Source organism: Perognathus longimembris, chromosome 19 (assembly GCF_023159225.1).
Source record: "Perognathus longimembris pacificus isolate PPM17 chromosome 19, ASM2315922v1, whole genome shotgun sequence".
Classification (NCBI taxonomy): Eukaryota; Metazoa; Chordata; class Mammalia; order Rodentia; family Heteromyidae; genus Perognathus; species Perognathus longimembris.
Genome location: NC_063179.1, coordinates 19,385,901 through 19,404,384, shown reverse-complemented (window position 1 = coordinate 19,404,384; position 18,484 = coordinate 19,385,901). Strand labels below are relative to the sequence as shown.

General features: G+C 37.9%; 1 protein-coding gene across 3 annotated transcripts in view; it reads left to right on the top strand.

Moving 5' to 3' along the window:
• The window catches only part of Prlr (prolactin receptor), a 70,270-nt gene extending 54,986 nt beyond the window's left edge, over positions 1-15,284 (top strand). For all 3 annotated transcript variants that reach the window (XM_048368362.1, XM_048368363.1, XM_048368364.1), the window contains 5 exons: positions 701-870; positions 1,798-1,939; positions 3,425-3,524; positions 4,087-4,156; positions 6,888-15,284. In XM_048368362.1, the coding sequence (XP_048224319.1) occupies positions 701-870; positions 1,798-1,939; positions 3,425-3,524; positions 4,087-4,156; positions 6,888-7,889 (1,484 nt within the window). In that variant the 3' untranslated portion in view covers positions 7,890-15,284. The remainder of the gene's footprint in view (positions 1-700; positions 871-1,797; positions 1,940-3,424; positions 3,525-4,086; positions 4,157-6,887) is intronic.
• The last annotated feature ends 3,200 nt before the right edge of the window (positions 15,285-18,484 follow it).

The window sequence follows — 18,484 nt, the reverse complement described above, 5'->3', positions numbered from 1 at the left end:
ATTCCTACATGGCAGGCTCCGGTTAATTCCAGAGATGCCTTCAAGGCATCTGTATTACCCTCCGCACGGGACATGAGCAAAACTGAAATGAGCAAACTGGCTCTTCTGGGGTTGCTAACGGGGTCATTTCCAACTTTCAGCGTGTAGACACATCTTCCCAATTTACTATCTGAATGAATGGATTCTGTTCATCACAGGGAATGATGGCATATATGAAATGTGAACTGTTACTGAAGCAAGGGCAAGATTTATAATCTTGTCACCTACAACATTGCAAGTATACATTAATGGTTCATAAAAATCATGTGTGTCAACAAGAAGCCTGGCTAAGGGAAGGAAGCTATGTCAGATATATTTCCCAATAATCTTCCACCCCAAATCCCACTTGAAAATCATAGCCCACTTATTATCGCCTGCTCTCCCACCATCATGCAGATACGTTTGTATGTATGAGACCTTGCCTGGTGGTACATGGAGAATGCACTAAGAATGAAACCTCAGCTGCTTATTTTGCTTATCATCTAAACCCCATGTTCAGCATAGACATAGCTGATCTCATAAGAACAGGTAGATCTTGTCTTAAGATGCAGTGGGAAGAGTGGACTAATAAATAAGCAATGCAGTCCATGGTTAAAACCAGTAAGGCTAATTGTAAAAAGCAAGCAATGAATGTAAGAGGTACTTGTCTTTACATCTACAGTTGAACCAGACCCCCCTGTGAATCTGACTTTGGAAGTAAGGCAGCCAGAAGACAGAAAACCGTATCTGTGGATAAAATGGCTACCACCCACGCTGGTTGATGTAAGATCTGGTTGGCTCACACTACAGTATGAAATTCGATTAAAACCTGAAAAAGCAGCTGAATGGGAGGTGAGCCAAAAAGAAGTGTGTTGAAGCAACCGCGTCTCTCTTAGTAAGAGTGAGCCCTCACAACCGGGAACCATTCATTTCTCCAATGACTTGGTCACTGTGCTAACATCCCCCTGAAAACGTGAGCCATCAGATATGAAAGTCTTCCATCAATTCTTCCTTGTGTTGGAATTTAAGGAGATTCAGCTTCACAGCTCTCCTGAACATAATTCCTTGCAGTGACCAGGACACTCTTCCATCCTGTTCCCATCTATCTTCTTTGATACATCTTAAATTTAGATACTTTTAAAAGTACATAATAATGCTAGGACAGGAGTTGAGGGAATCCCAGTGTCCATGACCAATGTCTGTGTTTCTGAAGAAATGACGTTAAATACTTCAATATGAAGGAAAAAACAATAAATCAGTCATGATAATCTACCCTTAAATAGTTTCATATGTCTCCCTTTTTTATATAGCCAAAATAGTAGGACCTGACAGAGGAAATTCATTAAAATTCTTTAGCAACATTCAGTAGGCAATCTGTGTTCTAATCTTTCCCAGTTATTTCAAATGTATTTTTAACAGCTCCATTGTCCAAGCCAGAATCCAGCCTAGGACCACAATGAGGACCCAATTGTTATACCTCTTCCCTTGAGTGTACTATGTCACTTATACCATAGCATGTCCTGCTTCCTTCATTTGTCTGATTCAGTTGTTGAAGAGTCATTCACCTAATGTCCCTACCTTTGTATTTCAGTCACATATATTCAATCTGCATACCAATAAGACCTAAAAATATGGATAGATATTGATTGAGCAATTATTGACAAGTACACTTCACAAATTATATATATATATACATATATATATATATATATATATACTTTATAATGCATCACCGTATCAAGAAACACAAGTGACTTCTCTTTTCCTGCTCCTCTTAAGACTCATTTTGCCGGGCAACAGACACAGTTTAAGATTCTCAGCTTATATTCAGGACAGAAATACCTGATCCAGGTTCGCTGCAAGCCGGATCATGGATTCTGGAGTGAGTGGGGTCCGGAGAGCTCCATTCAGATACCTAGTGGTAAGTCTCTTGGCCTGCATTTAGTTCTACTCCTAAATATTTTTGATGTGATAAACTTGCATGTAATGATGACTAACAAATTATGCTGAGCTTTGGCCAGAAGAATAAGTAGAAATGGATTTGTTATCTCTTAACACAAGGACATCTGGAAGTAATGTCCAAGGGACATTGCTCCCTGGACCACTCATTGTCAGTAAGGACCAACTTCTTTCTTTTTTTTTTTTTTTTTTTTTTTTGGCAGTCCTGGGGCTTGGACACAGAGCCTGAGCACTGTTCCTGGCTTCTTTTTGCTCAAGTCTAGCACTCTGCCACTTGAGCCACAGCGCCACTTCTGGCCATTTTCTGTATATGTGGTGCTGGGGAATTGAACCCAGGGCTTTATGTATACGAGGCAAACACTCTTGCCACTAGGCCGTATCCCCAGCCCCAAGGACCAACTTCTTCTAAAATAAGGATGAAGTCCTAGTCTTGGTTATTTCAGGGGCCTTATTGGTCTGTAACTCCACAGTCTCCATTTGTCTCCTCCTATCATATAAAGCCATGACAATAATATTTTCTCCCCACATCTGAAAAGTGGTATCCTTTCTCAACAGCAAAGACTTATGAAAGTCTCAAATAAGGATTCATGATATCTTAGCAAAGGTAACATACATAAGATGATCTGAGTTCTAACAAGTGATATAAATATAGTGTCTTATATTGCCCAATGAATGAGTCATCTTGCATTTCTAAAGTACTTTATCATCTCTTTACCTTGCTTCATGCTTCCAACATTCTCAGGAATTCAGAGAGAATGTAATTACCACTAGGAACTATAACAGTGAGGAAACCAAAATTTAGTAGTAAAGTTAGGAGTCTTAAAACTACCCTCCAAACTCTAGCTCTTTGGAAGTTATCAGGACTTTAAAAGATTAGCAGGTGGGAAAGAGCACAGAACTACAAGACAGGACATTCATCTAGTCCCACGTGGACTCACACTGAAGAAAAGCCCAGGATCTAGATGTAGAAATCCTAGCTTCAAATCCTGATTCTTAACTCTGTAAGTGACAGAATTATGTTACAGTTTCATATATAAGGCAATGGGTACAATTTAGTGTTCTCATCTGTAAAGCAAGGCAATGCTGCAAAATGTTTAAATTAAGCAATGTTGTCTTTCATTGTTATTGCAACTGACAACCTATCCTTTGATTTCTTCTTTAAGGTTCAACTGAAATGATATGTGAAAGAATTTTAAAATTAGTAGAATGATGTGACACATATACAACATATTAGAATATTAATTAATATCAGGACAAAATCTAACCTAACATTAATGCTACTCTGGATTGCTCTTCAGATCAAAAGAGATATAGGTAGAGGAAAAAGTTCCTTGTGTTCAAAAGTTTCATGGAAAAAAAAAGATTTCATGCATTACATGGGTTGGTTGGTTATTAGTGTTTAATGATGTTGTATGTGATCAAAGCTTTCTGGCTATTTGTTTTTTAGACTTCACCACGAACGATACAACCATGTGGATCTTTGTGGCCGTTCTTTCTGCTGTCGTCTGTTTGATTATGGTCTGGGCAATGGCTTTGAAGGGCTCTAGGTACTTCCTTGTCTCTCAGCCCTTCTTTCAATTATTGTTGTCAGGGATAATGGCAGAAAAAAAAAGATAAAAGTAGTACAAAGGCGTTGATAACAAGCCTGCAGCATACACACTTCATTTGGTCATTAGCTTTAGTGTGCTATGATAATTGATTTAAAAAAAAAACTTTTAGCAGCACTAAGAAAAACAAAAGTAGAAAATGTGATTTCTCTAAAGTAGATAAATATCAAACAGTTGTGAAATAGTAAAATTCTGGCAAGAGCAGCTACAATTAAGGCAAGCAAAGGGTATAATATACTAGCTTGAAATCAGCCCCTGAAATTAGCAAGAGCAAATTCTGCCGTAGGTCTCTGTAATTGTTATCTTCATCATTTATTGTTGATTACCCAATAGTCAACCTCATTTATTGCTGAGGATATTCAGGAGCTGCCTCACATAATTCCAGAAATCTAACTCTCATATTACATATAGAAGTAATTTGAAGATCAAAAATAATGTTTCAAGAATCACAAAGAAAATAAAAAGATGAGTCATTTATGTAATCTCACAAATTACTTTATAGCATGATGACCTGCATCTTTCCACCAGTTCCTGGACCAAAAATAAAAGGATTTGATACTCATCTGCTGGAGGTAAGTGCCAGAAGAAGAAAATGGAGTGTGACTGGCTGCTTTCAGTAATTAATTTGCAAATGCATGGGCTACTCCCATCAACCCAGTCTGCCATTCAGTCTGCTATTTCAGTTGATATGTAAACGGCTGCACTGGGAAATAGAAAATAGTTTTACTTTACCTAAGCAATAGGAAAATAGTCTTCAAAAATACATTGGGACTGGGAATATGGCCTAGTGACAAGAGTGCTTGCCTCCTATACATGAAGCCCAGGGTTCGGTTCCCCAGCACCATATACATAGAAAATGGCCAGAGGTGGCGCTGTGGCTCAAGTGGTAGAGTGCTAGCCTTGAGCAAAAAGAAGCCAGGGACAGTGCTCAGGCCCTGAGTCCAAGGCCCACGACTGGCAAAAAAACATATATATGTATAGATAGATAGATAGATAGATAGATAGATAGATAGATAGATAGATATAGATAGATATATAAATATATATCTCTATCTAAATATATATTTATATAGATATATAGAGAGATATGTATTATATAGAGATATATAGAGATATATACATTGCTAAACTTACAGGTTCGTATTAAAGTAGAATGTATATGTACACTAAGGCAGCATTTCTATTAGCATGCTGCGATGATTATTTCTTAACTTAAAGTTAGGGGTTGTTTTTGTTTGAAAGTAGAATGATCAGGTCTGAGAGTGCTGTCAGACACTAAATGTTGTAATACAAAGAACATAAACCACAAAAACACAGAAACTCAAGGAATGACCACTAGATTTGCCAGGGATGCGAATAACCATGAACATAACCATTCTATACAAATATCAGTTTCGATCTATGTGATGTTTTCATTAAAACCAAACTGGCCACCACCACCTCCATCATACGGTCTGAAAGTATCCACTACAATGTTCTCTACCCAAGAAGCCACAGTGACAGAACACACCGGGGCCACTGTTGCCTCAGTTTGAGCAATCGGTTGAGCCTGGACCAGTAGAGCATGGGTTGGTGTTCGTTGGGACACAGTTAGACAGCCGTAAGAGAAAAATAAATGTATGTGTTTGGAATAAAAAGAACAGTTGGGACATTCTAATTTTCTCTCAGGCTGAAATATGTAGTTTTCACTTGACATTAGCCTTATCAGTGATGTGCACAAAAGTGGTTATCTATAAATAAAAGAAATGCCAAATGATCCAGCTGTCAGGCCAGTTGATCAAGAACATGAAGTGAGTCCCACAGAATTCCAGATGCACTTTGGTTGGGAATATCTGATCTGAGAATAAAGCTAAAGAACTGGGCTACTTACCCAATGTTCTGCCACCACATTCCCGTTTAGCAGCGACTTTTGTTTCTTCAAACTGAGGTTTGGACTCTAGATCTTGAGCTAGTAAAGGCAACCACAACTTGAGCTTGGTTCTTTAGTTAATTTCTCAGATAGGGCATTGCATTCTTTGCCAAAGATAACCTGCATCATGATCCTCCTACCTAGGCTTCCTGTGTATCTGGAATTATAGGAATGAGCCATAATGCCCAGCTTTTCTTATTGCTTTGAGATAAGGTCATTTTTCCCAAGCTGGATCCTCCTGATCTCTGCCACTAAATTAGCTGAGATTAAAGGTGATGTGCCACCACACCTAAATTAGTGTTAGCCTTTATAGAGCCCACATGACTATCTCAGCTAACTAAAATACTTTCTAGGGCACAATTCAATCTGCTAGTCATAGAGATCAAATGATAATATAGCTCCTTTGGGGTGAAATTTTTAACATTTTTGCACATTATTTCTAGTACACAAAAGACAGTTCCCAGAGAGGCATTTACTCTCATCTTAAAAATGAGACATGGGGATTCAGATAGCAGCTTTCCTAAGATCCTATATGCCCGATAAATGACAAAAACCAAGGCTTAACATCGCTAGTACCTAAATCAGAAGATCAGGAAGAAGAGGGGAAGTAAGAAGAGGAAGTAAGTGGAGCCAAGATGAGGAGGGTGAAGTATTATCAGGAAACAGAGAAAGGAATAAAAGAGGGAGAAAATATAATACAGGAAGACAAGAAAGAAGCACACGAAAGATCAGAGATATGGAAAGGGGGCAAAATAAGAGGGATAAGAAGAAAGAGATGGGAAGAAGAAAGAAGTAGGAAGACAAGAAGGGAGAGAAGGGGGAAGATCAGTAAAAGAGGGAAGAACCAAAGAACCAACTTCCTATTACCATATTGTAGGCGGTAGTAGTTGGAGCATCTCCAAGGCCAACAGCCACATTCCAAAATCCTTCTGCCAGTGGATTCCAAGTGCCAGATGTATATGTGAATACTTGTTTCAGATGTTTTGCAACCTTTGTAAATTAATAGTTGTATGTTTATAATAAGCAAGTAGTATATGAATTTCCCATTAAGCTAATGATCATTTTTTAATATAGAGGCTACTTTAAAAATCATGAGCTAGATTAATGAAAACTTTTGGTAATAAGTACCAGAAGGTGATTATAATGGCCTGATAGGCACCTAGTATCCTTCTGGAGAATTCATGAAAGCTTCTCACAAGAGCCTTCTGCTCAGCAGAATAAGATAGAAAGCTTTCATTCCAAGACTTAAGTAAGATCCAGCATGGCCACAACCCCAGGAGAGATCCCCTTTAATCTCTGCTCAGGGCAATGAACAGACAGCGCTTTGCTGAAATGCCACCCATGGCATTTGATACAGCTCATACCCATCTCTCCTTGTGTCTTTGCTTTAACAGAAGGGCAAATCTGAAGAACTCCTGAGTGCCTTGGGATGCCAAGACTTCCCTCCAACTTCTGACTGTGAGGACTTGCTGGTGGAGTTTTTAGAAGTGGATGACAGTGAAGACCAACAGCTGATGCCAGCCAACTCAAAAGAACACCCAAGTCAAGGTGTAAAACCCACACACCTGGATCCCGACAGTGACTCTGGCAGGGGAAGCTATGACAGCCATTCTCTCTTATCTGAAAAGTGTGAGGAAGCCCTAGCCCTAGCCAATCCCCACACTCTTGAGATCATTGAGAATCCAGAAGCTCCTGAAGCAAATATTACTTGCACCCAAGATTCCCAGAGCATGCCAGTGGAAGGCAATATCCCTTACTTTGATGCTGACGAATCTAAATCCTCAACCTGGCCTTTACCACAACCTGGTCAGCACAATCTCAGATCTCCTTACCATAGCATTGCTGATGTGTGCAAGCTGGCTGGAGTCCCTATAGGGCCAACAGCTATTTTATTGGACAAAGCATCCTGTAAAAACTTTACAACTGGAGAGGAGAGGGGAAAGACAGTTGAGCAGAAGGAAGTGGAAAGTTTCCATCCCAAGTCAAATCAGGATACAGCATGGCTGCTTCCTCAGGAGAAAAGCCCCCTGATTGCTGTTAAACCCCTCGATTACGTAGAGATTCATAAGGTCAACAAAGATGGGGCACTCTCCTTGCTCCCAAAACAGAGCGAGAACAGCCACCAGACAGACATGTCTAGGGTTCCTGATTCCAGTAAGGAGTACGCCAAGGTGTCCCGGGTTATAGATAACAACATCCTGGTATTAATGCCTGGTCCTCAAGCTCAGAGCATCGCTTTGTTTGAGGAATCGGCCAATGAGAGTCCACCATCACTTCAACAGAATCAGTCAGAGAAAGACCTGGCCATACTCAATGCAACCTCCAGCAAGTGCGGAATCCAGCAAGGCGGGCTGGATTACCTGGACCCTGCATGTTTTATGCACTCCTTTCACTGATCGCTTGACAGATGAGAATGATTGGCCCAAATGTGATTTTCTTTTCTTCAGGTAACACTACAACAGTGTCATGAAATAGCGCTAAGCGATAGCAAATGCTCAAGAATGTGGGTAGAATGACACTATGTTGCTTCTCTTCATGCTCCATGTTCTACCACTTGCCTCTTTCTAACAGCTGATTTCCAGAGCACATTGTGTCACCGAACTGTGAATCATCAATTTGGCATTTTGTTTTGTTTTGTTGCTCTTAGTGATAGAGTCTTACGTGTTCAATGAAATAAAAGCACATTGCTTAGTGTTCTTGAGGGGTGGTACCTATGGGTGCATCCCCTTTATAAAGCTTTCATGGTTTGCTAGGTGGTAGGGAGAAATGGAACAGCAAGAAAGATTTAACACAAGAGATGATAGATATGTGAGAAATGCCATGAAAACCACTTTGGAAAACAAATTGCTTAACCCTTTGCACTCCTTTTTTATTTTATGATGGTGATCCAAACAAAATATATTTGTAAGGAATACATTCCAGAACACTGCCAAACCTGTTTGCATCAGTACCTTACTGATCCATTGCTGATATGCAAGTAAAACAATGCCTGTAATTTTGTAAGAGATAGTTTGAATGCATTAAACAGGCATTTCTTACCCTACGTTTTATTTCCCTCTAAGGCCTCTGTGCACATAGTTTTTGGAAAGTAAACTTTTCTTACACAAGAGGCAAATGAATCTTATGTGGTAAGTCCTTCCCGCTTCATTTTGGCAGGACAAATAACTTACTATACACCCAAATATTTTCGTCATGGAAAAAAACAATCCCTAAGACTAACATTAAGTTAAGAGATACTCATTGCAGGATGTGAATAGAAATGCTGCCTTACTGTACATACAGATTCTACTTTAATATGAACCTGCTAGTTTCGCAATGTATTTTTGAAGACTATTTTTCTATTGCTTAGGTAAAGTAAAACTATTTTCTATTTCCCAGTGCAGCCGTTTACGTACCCAGTGGGCACAGTACTTTCTGCTGTAAAGTTATAATGAGTTCTCATAGTGTGTCACAGTGTGCAGACCAAACCACTAGAGCAACCCTGGGTTGCCCACTGAAGAATTTGAAGTGGGTGACAAAATTCAGTTTCCAACACAAAGATGTACATTATCTGATTTTTCTTCATCTCCAGGATAATTTAAACAACAGGCCTGCCAAGTTAGGGTTTTAGGGCTCTCCACAGACCAAAAATGACTTTTCCTGCAAGTTTGGGGCTCCTGCCTATCTATGGGTGAGTCTTCTCTTTAAACATGCTGTTTCAGAGACAGAGATTTGGCTTGGTTTTGTTTTTCTGGGCAGTCTTGGACAGTAAACTAATCTTAAGCAAAACCAGGGATTAATATCTCTCTGGAGTAGATGCCTTTGCAGAAGCTTGGCAACAACAATGCTCCCATCAAGAATGTCCAAATGGAAACTAGATAGGAACAGCTTCAAAGGTCAAGTATGATGAAGATAATCTGCAAGTCTGTTCCAAGGACATGCTCCCTGAGGTCAAAACCCCCTTGGATCTGCATTTTAATAGGAGCCTCCGTGACTTATCTACCACAGAATGTTCCCTCTATTTTCCATTTCACCTACTGGAAAATTTGTTCTTGTCCACTTACTAACTGGACATTCAGAACATGAGTCATCTCCATGAGTTAAATATTCTATCCCAACAAATCCCTAGTGGTAGAAATGTGACCCCTAGGTTCCTTGCTGATTGAAAGGGAACACATTGTCAGTGTTTTCAAAAATATAGAAGTAATATACCTGAGGCTGTATTTCCCCACCATTTAAATATCTTGTGAGCAAGAGAAACATTTTGGAAAACTTCCAAACTTGTTCAGTCCTCTAGATCCTCAATAATCAGTGTCTGAGAATCAACTATTGGTATGTCCTGGGTGCTATCGGAAATTCTGTTACCAGCACCTCAGGCCCTATCCTGAACCTCCAAAATCCATATCTGCAGCTTTCTAAATAAGGTCCCCAGTTAATTCATGCACACACTGAAGTTTGAGAAGTATTGCTCTTTATGCCCTTTCCGCTAATGATGGTTTTAGTGTGTGAAAATAAGCCTGTCTTGTGTATATAGTTCAAATCTGTTTCACTTGAAATGAAAGGAGAAAGTAAAAAACAAACAATAACAACATTAATAAAAATGAATCTATTAGTGATTTAACATTCATATAATGGTGAATCTTGGGCATATTCATGTGAGACTGACCTGAAAAATACACCAAACTTCCCTGAGGATCAGGGAGTATAACATACCTTCTAGGGCATTGACTAAGGAAATTAACCTTCAAAGCCAATGTGGACTAAACCTATCCCAACATAATACAATCTTCTCCAGTTTAACTATTGAGATTATATATGTATATACACACACTTATTTATAAAATATAACTGTGAGAAAATTTACAATATATACCAATTGCTCTTACGGTTTGAAACTTAAAAATAATCTGCTTTTGACATGTTTGTTATTTTATATACATGGAAAAAGGTTATGGTGAGTTAAAAAAATCGAACAATATCTTTTTAAAGTATCAATTACCTTGCCTTAGGCAAGTCTATAATTTTATGACTCATTAACATCCTTTCTTTGAGTTTTTAATACACTGACATATTTGACTAGTGGGTTTGTAATAGTAGCTGTTTTGTTTTAGAGGGACCAATTCCCTTCTCTGGAGTTCAGACTTCTGGATTTTCAGATTTCTAAAATCTAGATTTTAGATTTCTGAAGAAAACGTTGAACCAAATAATCCCTAAATCCTTTATAAATTCTGTCTGCTTGATTCCATGACTCACTGAATAGTTTCCTATGAAGATAATCTGGCCAATGCCTTATATGTTAATTAAGCTATTAAGTCATTTTTCTTCATTATGGGAATGGAAGGCAATCTTCAGTGGTGTGCTCATCCTTGTTCAACCATAGCTCCCATTGGTTTTAATATGTCACAAATGCTTCTGGTTAAATTCTGAGGATGTGATGCAAATGATATTCTAAGGTTATGTGCAAATAAAGATTTAGAGAAGAGATATACAAGATAAAAGAGACATTGAATGAGAGACATTAGTCTTTACAACAGTGATTGCTAACGGACTTGAAGCCATGTTTTTTTCTGCCTGAGTCCAACAGCCTCAGATACCTTTTCTCTTTTCCATCTTTCATCATAGTTTACAAATGACCATGACACAAATGGCTTGAGTCTTAGGCTGCAATATTTAAGTTATGAAGAACAAAACTGAATAGAGTCAGTGGATGATTTTGTGGAAGCATATGACTCAAACAGTAAAATGTTCTCTGAGCAGTTTTAAATGTAGATAAGGCACAGGTTAGTGAGCACAAATTACTGGCAACTGTGTCATTGATTTTTTTCTTTCAGCAGATGCTACATTTTCCTAAGTGCCTACAACCAGTCCTGATAGTCAGTTATGGACTAAAGACTTGATGTAACTGGTCTTGTCTAAAAGGATCAATCTCTTACTACTCAAATAAGATCAAAACAATTTTACTCCATGTCCTCTGGTGATCTGCTGGCTGGGTGAATCCTGAGTTAATGAGTCACTAGAGGATCTGAGCTCCACTGAACACTTTGTCTTAGAGGAAATCTGGCTTATTTATTATTTTTTAGCTGCCTGCTATTGTCGATCGTTTTCAGAAAGATTTAATCCTGCCTTTAGCACCTTCCCTATCTCTTCAGAGTATTCAGTAAACAGGAAAGAACAAATTTGTATAGGTCTTACCAAGTGCCTTTCATTTGTTAAAATAAATAAATAAAAATATTTCAGTTTGCAAGAGACGTATATTGGTTGGAAAACAAAATGTTTTTTATATGAAAAAAAAAGAAGGAATAACCAGAAAGGGAATCACAAGATAATGGAAGGACTAGCCAGTGAGCAGTCAGTGAATTTTTTAAATGTATTGATTATCTGAATTATCACAAAGCTGATGTGAATAATGTGAATCCCAGACTTCATATTCTGAAACATGTTGACGCCGAGTAAACAGCACTAAATTTTGTATGCCAGGGCGTGAAAAGGACACTATGTCACTTGGAAAATTTGCACACAGATGAAGAACTATTAGTGAATTTGAATTACGATCCCATCTGTTGTTGACAGATTTGCCAATGATGGGACCTGAGTGGGTGTGTCAGTGGACAGATGTTTTGTTTTTTTAAATTTTTTTTTTAATTTTGTGACTCAAGCACAATGTTGTCATTGCTGGGATAGAGACCATGCACTGCAGAGTCCAATCTAGGTCATGGCACTAGCACTGCCACTTAACAGGCTAAATGACCTTGAGGAGTCCTTTAAATTCTGGCCTTTAGATTCTTCTATTAAATGAGCGGGTTGGCTGAGAAATATTTCTAAAGATGTGTCTTCAAGCTCTGTCTTTATTTCTCATGATTTGAGTAAAATCCAAGAACGCAGGTCAAGTATAGTGCAGGAATACATTACTGATCTTCTCTTGATCTAAGCAGTGGATGACTGAGATGATGTATTTTCAAAAATGCCTAAGAGTAAATCAGATCATTTCTACAATTCAGGTGGATTTGACATACTTCCTTGCCCCCTTCCTCGTTTTATATACTTATAGACATTTTACTTCCTTATTCTAAGGCCCATTATTTTTTCTATGACTTAGTTGTATACAGTAAGAACTACAGGCTCTATAAGAAGCAAAATGATTCATAAGCAGTGACCTCTGGCCTTCCAAAGAACTAGTCAAATGTAAAATCATCCACACAGATATCCAAGCCTAATTTGAGAGTCACATGTACACCCATTTAGAGGTTTGCATTCCTAATGATTTGAACCCAGTTTGTTATTTGGTTAATATAAAAGTCATAAATAAATCCAAGCTGCCCTGATGAATAGGTATGGAAGTCTTAAGGAGAAATTTAAAAATATAAAATAACTTCTCCAGAGCTAATGATCTAAATAGAAATTCTACTTGGAATTATAACCTGGATTTTCTATTATTACTAGATATATCATGTGCAAATCAAACAAGCATACTCTCCCTAGAAATTTTCTCTTCAACAAGGTGATTTTTAGTCTGAGACTTTCATAGTATCTACTACAATTAAAATGAAAAGATAGAAAAAATAGAAAATAGGTTGTTTCCAAAAATTTGGATATCTCAGGATTCCAGAAAATACCGAGGAGTCACTAAACTCAACTTGTATTGAAAACAGTGAATCTGTATTCTTTTCAGCATTTTGACTTTGTAGCTAAGAGTTGTACATAATTCACAACACCATAGGCTGGTAGATGTTCACATCCATTCTTTTCAGCTGTGCCTTGATTTCTATTTAGGAAGTGTTACAACATGTAAAGTAGAAAGACATTAGTTAACATCTTCCCTGCTGCTATTTTAAAAGAAAAGAAAACTCTAAAGAGACTTCTGGACCAATAATATCAAACCTGTACCAGTAATAATCAAAAATAAAATCTTTAAGAGTTATAGCCAATGATACTTCATCTACATTGAGTTTTTCTTTTCACATTTTTTCAAACCTGGGTTTAGGATATTTTTATCTTGGTATCTAAAATTTAAACAGTATATGGGGGAAATACCTCTGGAAAAAATATCAGTGGTTTTGTAAAATTCTTTAAAAATGGTTTTTAATTTTTAAAAGAACACTACCTCCCCTTCATGTCCTAGTGACTTTCCTTCAAAGCTGCTTGTAGTTTAGAAATGGAAGATGTTACATCTCATGATTTAACTGGATTTGGTGGCAGAGTTGATATATTTGTCAAGGGACAATCCTGAACTTAAAGTAATCATTATATTATTTTTTACTATAATGCTTTTTTGGGATTCAAGATCATTTTATGCCATATTGATATAATATGTATATAATCCTCATGTTATAAAATTATCCTGTACTACAATGAAAATCATTTTAATGAGTTAATTTCAAAATGATTATGTCTATGTCTGTGCAACAAAATGTTTTTTTAAAACGTGATCATATATTTCTGTCGAAACTGTGAATGTACTAATTTTTTCCTTAATCTTTATCTAGAATAGTATTGTATGAAACTGTACCGCCTATCTGAGGTGTTGGGTGTTTGAAGAACAATCCAACAATTGTTTAAGTGTTAACCTCTTAGCTTTGCTTTAAGTGACCTTCCTGAGTGTTGTTTGTGTCACAAGGCTTGCTTTACTGCTTTATCATTCATTTTAAGCCAATTTTAAGAGTCTCCTGTGAAAACCAAAGCAATCTAGACTGGCGACTGAGTGATTGTGTCTTCTGTAAAGCCATATCAAAGTGAAGACTCTATCATAGTCATAGCATAAGATTGTTGTATTCTCAAAGCTACCACTACCTCTGCTCTTCCCCTTTCCCAGAAAATGCCAAACAAAATTATCCAACACCAAGTCAGATATTAGAAGTGATCATAACAGTAAATAGGTGGTTGTTTATTTACATTAGAAAACACTTTCTAATTCACCACTTTTCAGGTTTATTCTAGGCTTTCTGACAAACCATTTTTACATTTCAATGTTTTATAAATGCTGGCTGATAAAACCCAGAAAGACTACATACTAAGACATCAGATTTAGAGAGCAACAAGAAAGCTATATAAAGTGCAGACCTTTGTCTTAATGGTGAATCATCTCAAGGTGATTACCCAAAGCCATGATAATATATGTCATTATATTGAAAATACCCAACTCAGTGCCTGGCTCAATAAATGTTGCTTTCCCTGTCTATCCTTCCAGTTATTTTTTTATTTAAAAAAAAGGAGCAGAATTACAATGTGCATGGCTGAAGCAATTTTCTTGAAGACTTTTGCTGCCAAAAGATGTATCTTCATAAATTACAATCTGACTTCTCCAAAAAACTATTTCTCTTATTTGCTTTTAGTCATTAATATATTATGGTATTCTATTATGGGAAATATCAGAAATTTATCAAAAATAATGTTGTTTTGATTTTAAAACTCATGTCTATATTTTATTCTATTTATTCTACATGTTAGTTTACTTTTTTCTTTGTAACCCTGAACAATGACAGAAAATTACAGTCATCCAGTTTGTTCTTTTCCAGTTTTTCATTCTGTAAATCTACAGTTATTATACTTTGTGCTTCCTGTTTTCCATTTTGTATTTATTTTTTTCCTTCCATCTGTGAGAAAAGTATGGACAGGTAAATCCTTGTCATTGCTTTGGGAGATTATGTATGCTAATTGCTATCACATGACTTCATTTTCACTGCATGCCAAAAACAATGCTTGCTAAACAAAACCTTAGACACCCCCAGTATAAGATGGTCATTCTATTTCTATTTTGTATCGTTACTGAAAATACTCAGCTCAGTGCCTGGATCAATAAATGTTTATTTCCCTTGCTATCATCTACCTATTTTTATGAGAGATGGAGGGAGGGAGGGAGGGAGGAAAGGAGGGAGGGAGGGAGAGAGGGAGGGAGGGAGGGAGGGAGGGTGGGAGGGAGGGAGGGTGGGAGGGAGTGCAATAGTGTGGGGTTGAATTTTCTTGAAGATGTTTTACTGCTAAAGGATTGATAATCAAGAAATTGTCAACAGCCTTTTGCCCTCACCTTGCTGAACAAAACGCCCTTCCTTTGCCTGTCCCTGTCCCATGAGAGGCTGCTAGAAATAAAGTAATATGGAACTAGACACAAGGGGAACAAATGAGAAAGATCATATGAACACTATGGAAAAACAAACTCTTGAAAATGGAATGCATTTGAACAGCATGATTTGACAATATTGCCACCTTTTTTTCTGATAAAATCCATCATATCACATGTAGGTGAATAATCTTTTTAAAGGATCTACATTTAGAAGTCATCTACTGTTCATGCTTGTGTTCTAGAATTATGTGTGGGTGGGGTGTTTTACAACCCCGTCTCTGCCACTCCTTAATTTTCTAGTGCAGTGTCTAATTGTAGAATGAGAAATCCTTTCTCATATAAGTATCAAGCTTGGCTTCAGGCCAAGAATCACTGACTCTGCCTTTAACTTATTCATTTGTTTTTGTGTTGTTGTTGTTGTTGTTGTTTTGCTAGTCCTGGGCCTTGGACTCAGGGCTTGAGCACTGTCCCTGGCTTCTTTTTGCTCAAGGCTAGCACTCTGCCACTTGAGCCACAGCGCCACTTCTGGCCATTTTCTATATATGTGGTGCTGGGGAACCGAACCCCGGGCTTCATGTATAGGAGGCAAGCACTCTTGCCACTAGGCCATATTCCCAGCCCCCATCTGTGTTTTTGTTTTTTTGGGTTTTTTTTGGCCAGTCCTGGACCTTGGACTCAGGGCCTGAGCACTGTCCCTGGCTTCTTCCCGCTCAAGGATAGCACTCTGCCACTTGAGCCACAGCGCCGCTTCTGGCCGTTTTCTGTATATGTGGTGCTGGGGAATCAAACCTAGGGCCTCGTGTATCCGAGGCAGGCACTCTTGCCACTAGGCTATATCCCCAGCCCCCCATCTGTATTTTTAAGTTACAAAATTAGCACATCAATCACCAAACACAGGCTCCATGTAACGAATGCTGAACAAGGCATATAATAACTATCTAGTTTTCCAGAAATATTGCATCAAATTCCTGGAAGAAGACAGAAACTCTACCTCATCCCACCTTGACAGAATCCTATCAGAAATCTGAACCCAGTCAGACCTACAATAACTTACTAACTAAATATTGTACATTCTAAATCTCCCCAACTTTGGAGAGCCTAGATAAAACTTGTTCTTTGGGTTAAGGAACTCCATAGAAATGGGGAGAAGTCTAAGAAATAAGATAACTGGATATCACCCAATGGGGACCTCTCTGGATAGGGGAAGTCAATTCCTGCTGGCCTTGAGCGTTTGCCCATCCAGAGGAAATTAAATCCAACCTTGGTTCTGTTTTGTTTTGTTTGCCAGTCCTGGGGCTTGGACTCAGGGTCTGAGCACTGTCCCTGGCTTCTTTTTGCTCAAGGCTAGCACTCTACCTCTTGAGCCACAGCACCACTTCCAGCGTTTTCTGTTTATTTGGAGCTAAGGAATCAAACCCAGGGCTTCGTGCATGCAAGGCAAGCATTCTACCACTAAGCCACATTCCTAGCCCCATTTAACCTGGTTTTTATACTGAAAAATATATTCCACTTTGAAACCTTGGTCACCTACAGAGTCCTTCTATCAACATCCTTCTGTTTCCACCCTAACCATCCATCGACAACTGTGCTCCCGCACGTGTGAAGGTTTTTCTCTTGTTATAATTAGGGTTGCATTAAAACACATGCTTGTAAACTGACTTGAAGCACAGGTACTTTGTGGGATGCTATGACAATTTTATTAAGAAAAGGCTTAAAGTCATTAGTCAAATAAAAAACCTCAAGCTCTCTTAGTTTTTCCCCACCAACAACTTGTATTGTTCATTTTCAACACAGTATCTGCAGAGTACCACTGCTACATTTGTTCACCTCTCAAAGATACATAAATGAACAAATAGGACAAAAGGAAAAGAAAACAAAAGCAGTAAGAAAGAAGAACAAAAACCTCTTGTTTCCATTTCCTGGAGTTCATTTTGATAAATATTTTATATGATCAGATGTACATAGGTATTGTGTCTTTGCTTTCCTCTCCTAAGAATATCCTTCTTACTTCTCACTAGGTGTGAATAGCTAGAGTCCTATATAATTTACCATGTCACAGTGTACTTTTTTTTAACCATTCAGTGTGTTTACTTGTTGCCAGATACATGAAAATATTACAGGAAGGGGTGGGGGAAACACTAGGACTCCTAGGAATGGGTGGAAACTTCCTAAATAGAGACCCAAAATCACAACAAATTTTTTAAAGGCTGGATAAATGGGATTACATTAAACTGAAGAGTTACCGTGTGGCAAAGGTCATAGCTAACAAGATAAATAGAAAGTCTACAGAATGGGAGAAGAAAAATTTTACCAACTATGCATCCGACAAGGGCCTCATATCTAAAATATACTTAGAGCTCAAAAAATTAATCCCCCCAAAAGAAAACCTCAAGGAAAGAACAGCCCAACTAATAAATGAGCTACAGACTTAAAAAAAAGACTTCTCAGGATAAGTAAGAATGGTCAATAGACATATGAAGAAATTTTCAATATCTCTAAACATAAAAGAAATGAAACTCAAAACAACATTGAGATTCCAGTTCACCATTATCAAGATAAATAACAATAACAAATGCTGTCAGTGATGTGGCCAAAAGAGAACTCTATTATACTGTTGATGGGAATATAAATTTGTTCACCCACTCTAGAAAGCAGTTTTTCAAAAGACTAAACATAGAGCTTCCCTATGTCCCAAATTCCACTCCTGGGCACTTATCAAATAGAACACAAACCCTTGGTGTATGAATGGATGGAGAAAATGTGGCATATATACACAATGGAATTCTATGCTTCCCTCAGAAAGAATGACAGTGCCTCATTCGTGAGGAAATGGAAAGACTTGAAAAATATCATGTTAAATGAAGTAAGCCAGGCTCAAAGAAACATAGGCTGTCTGTTTTCCCTCATTTGTAATGAAACATGTATAGGATAGTTCTAGCAGAGGTTCACAATAGC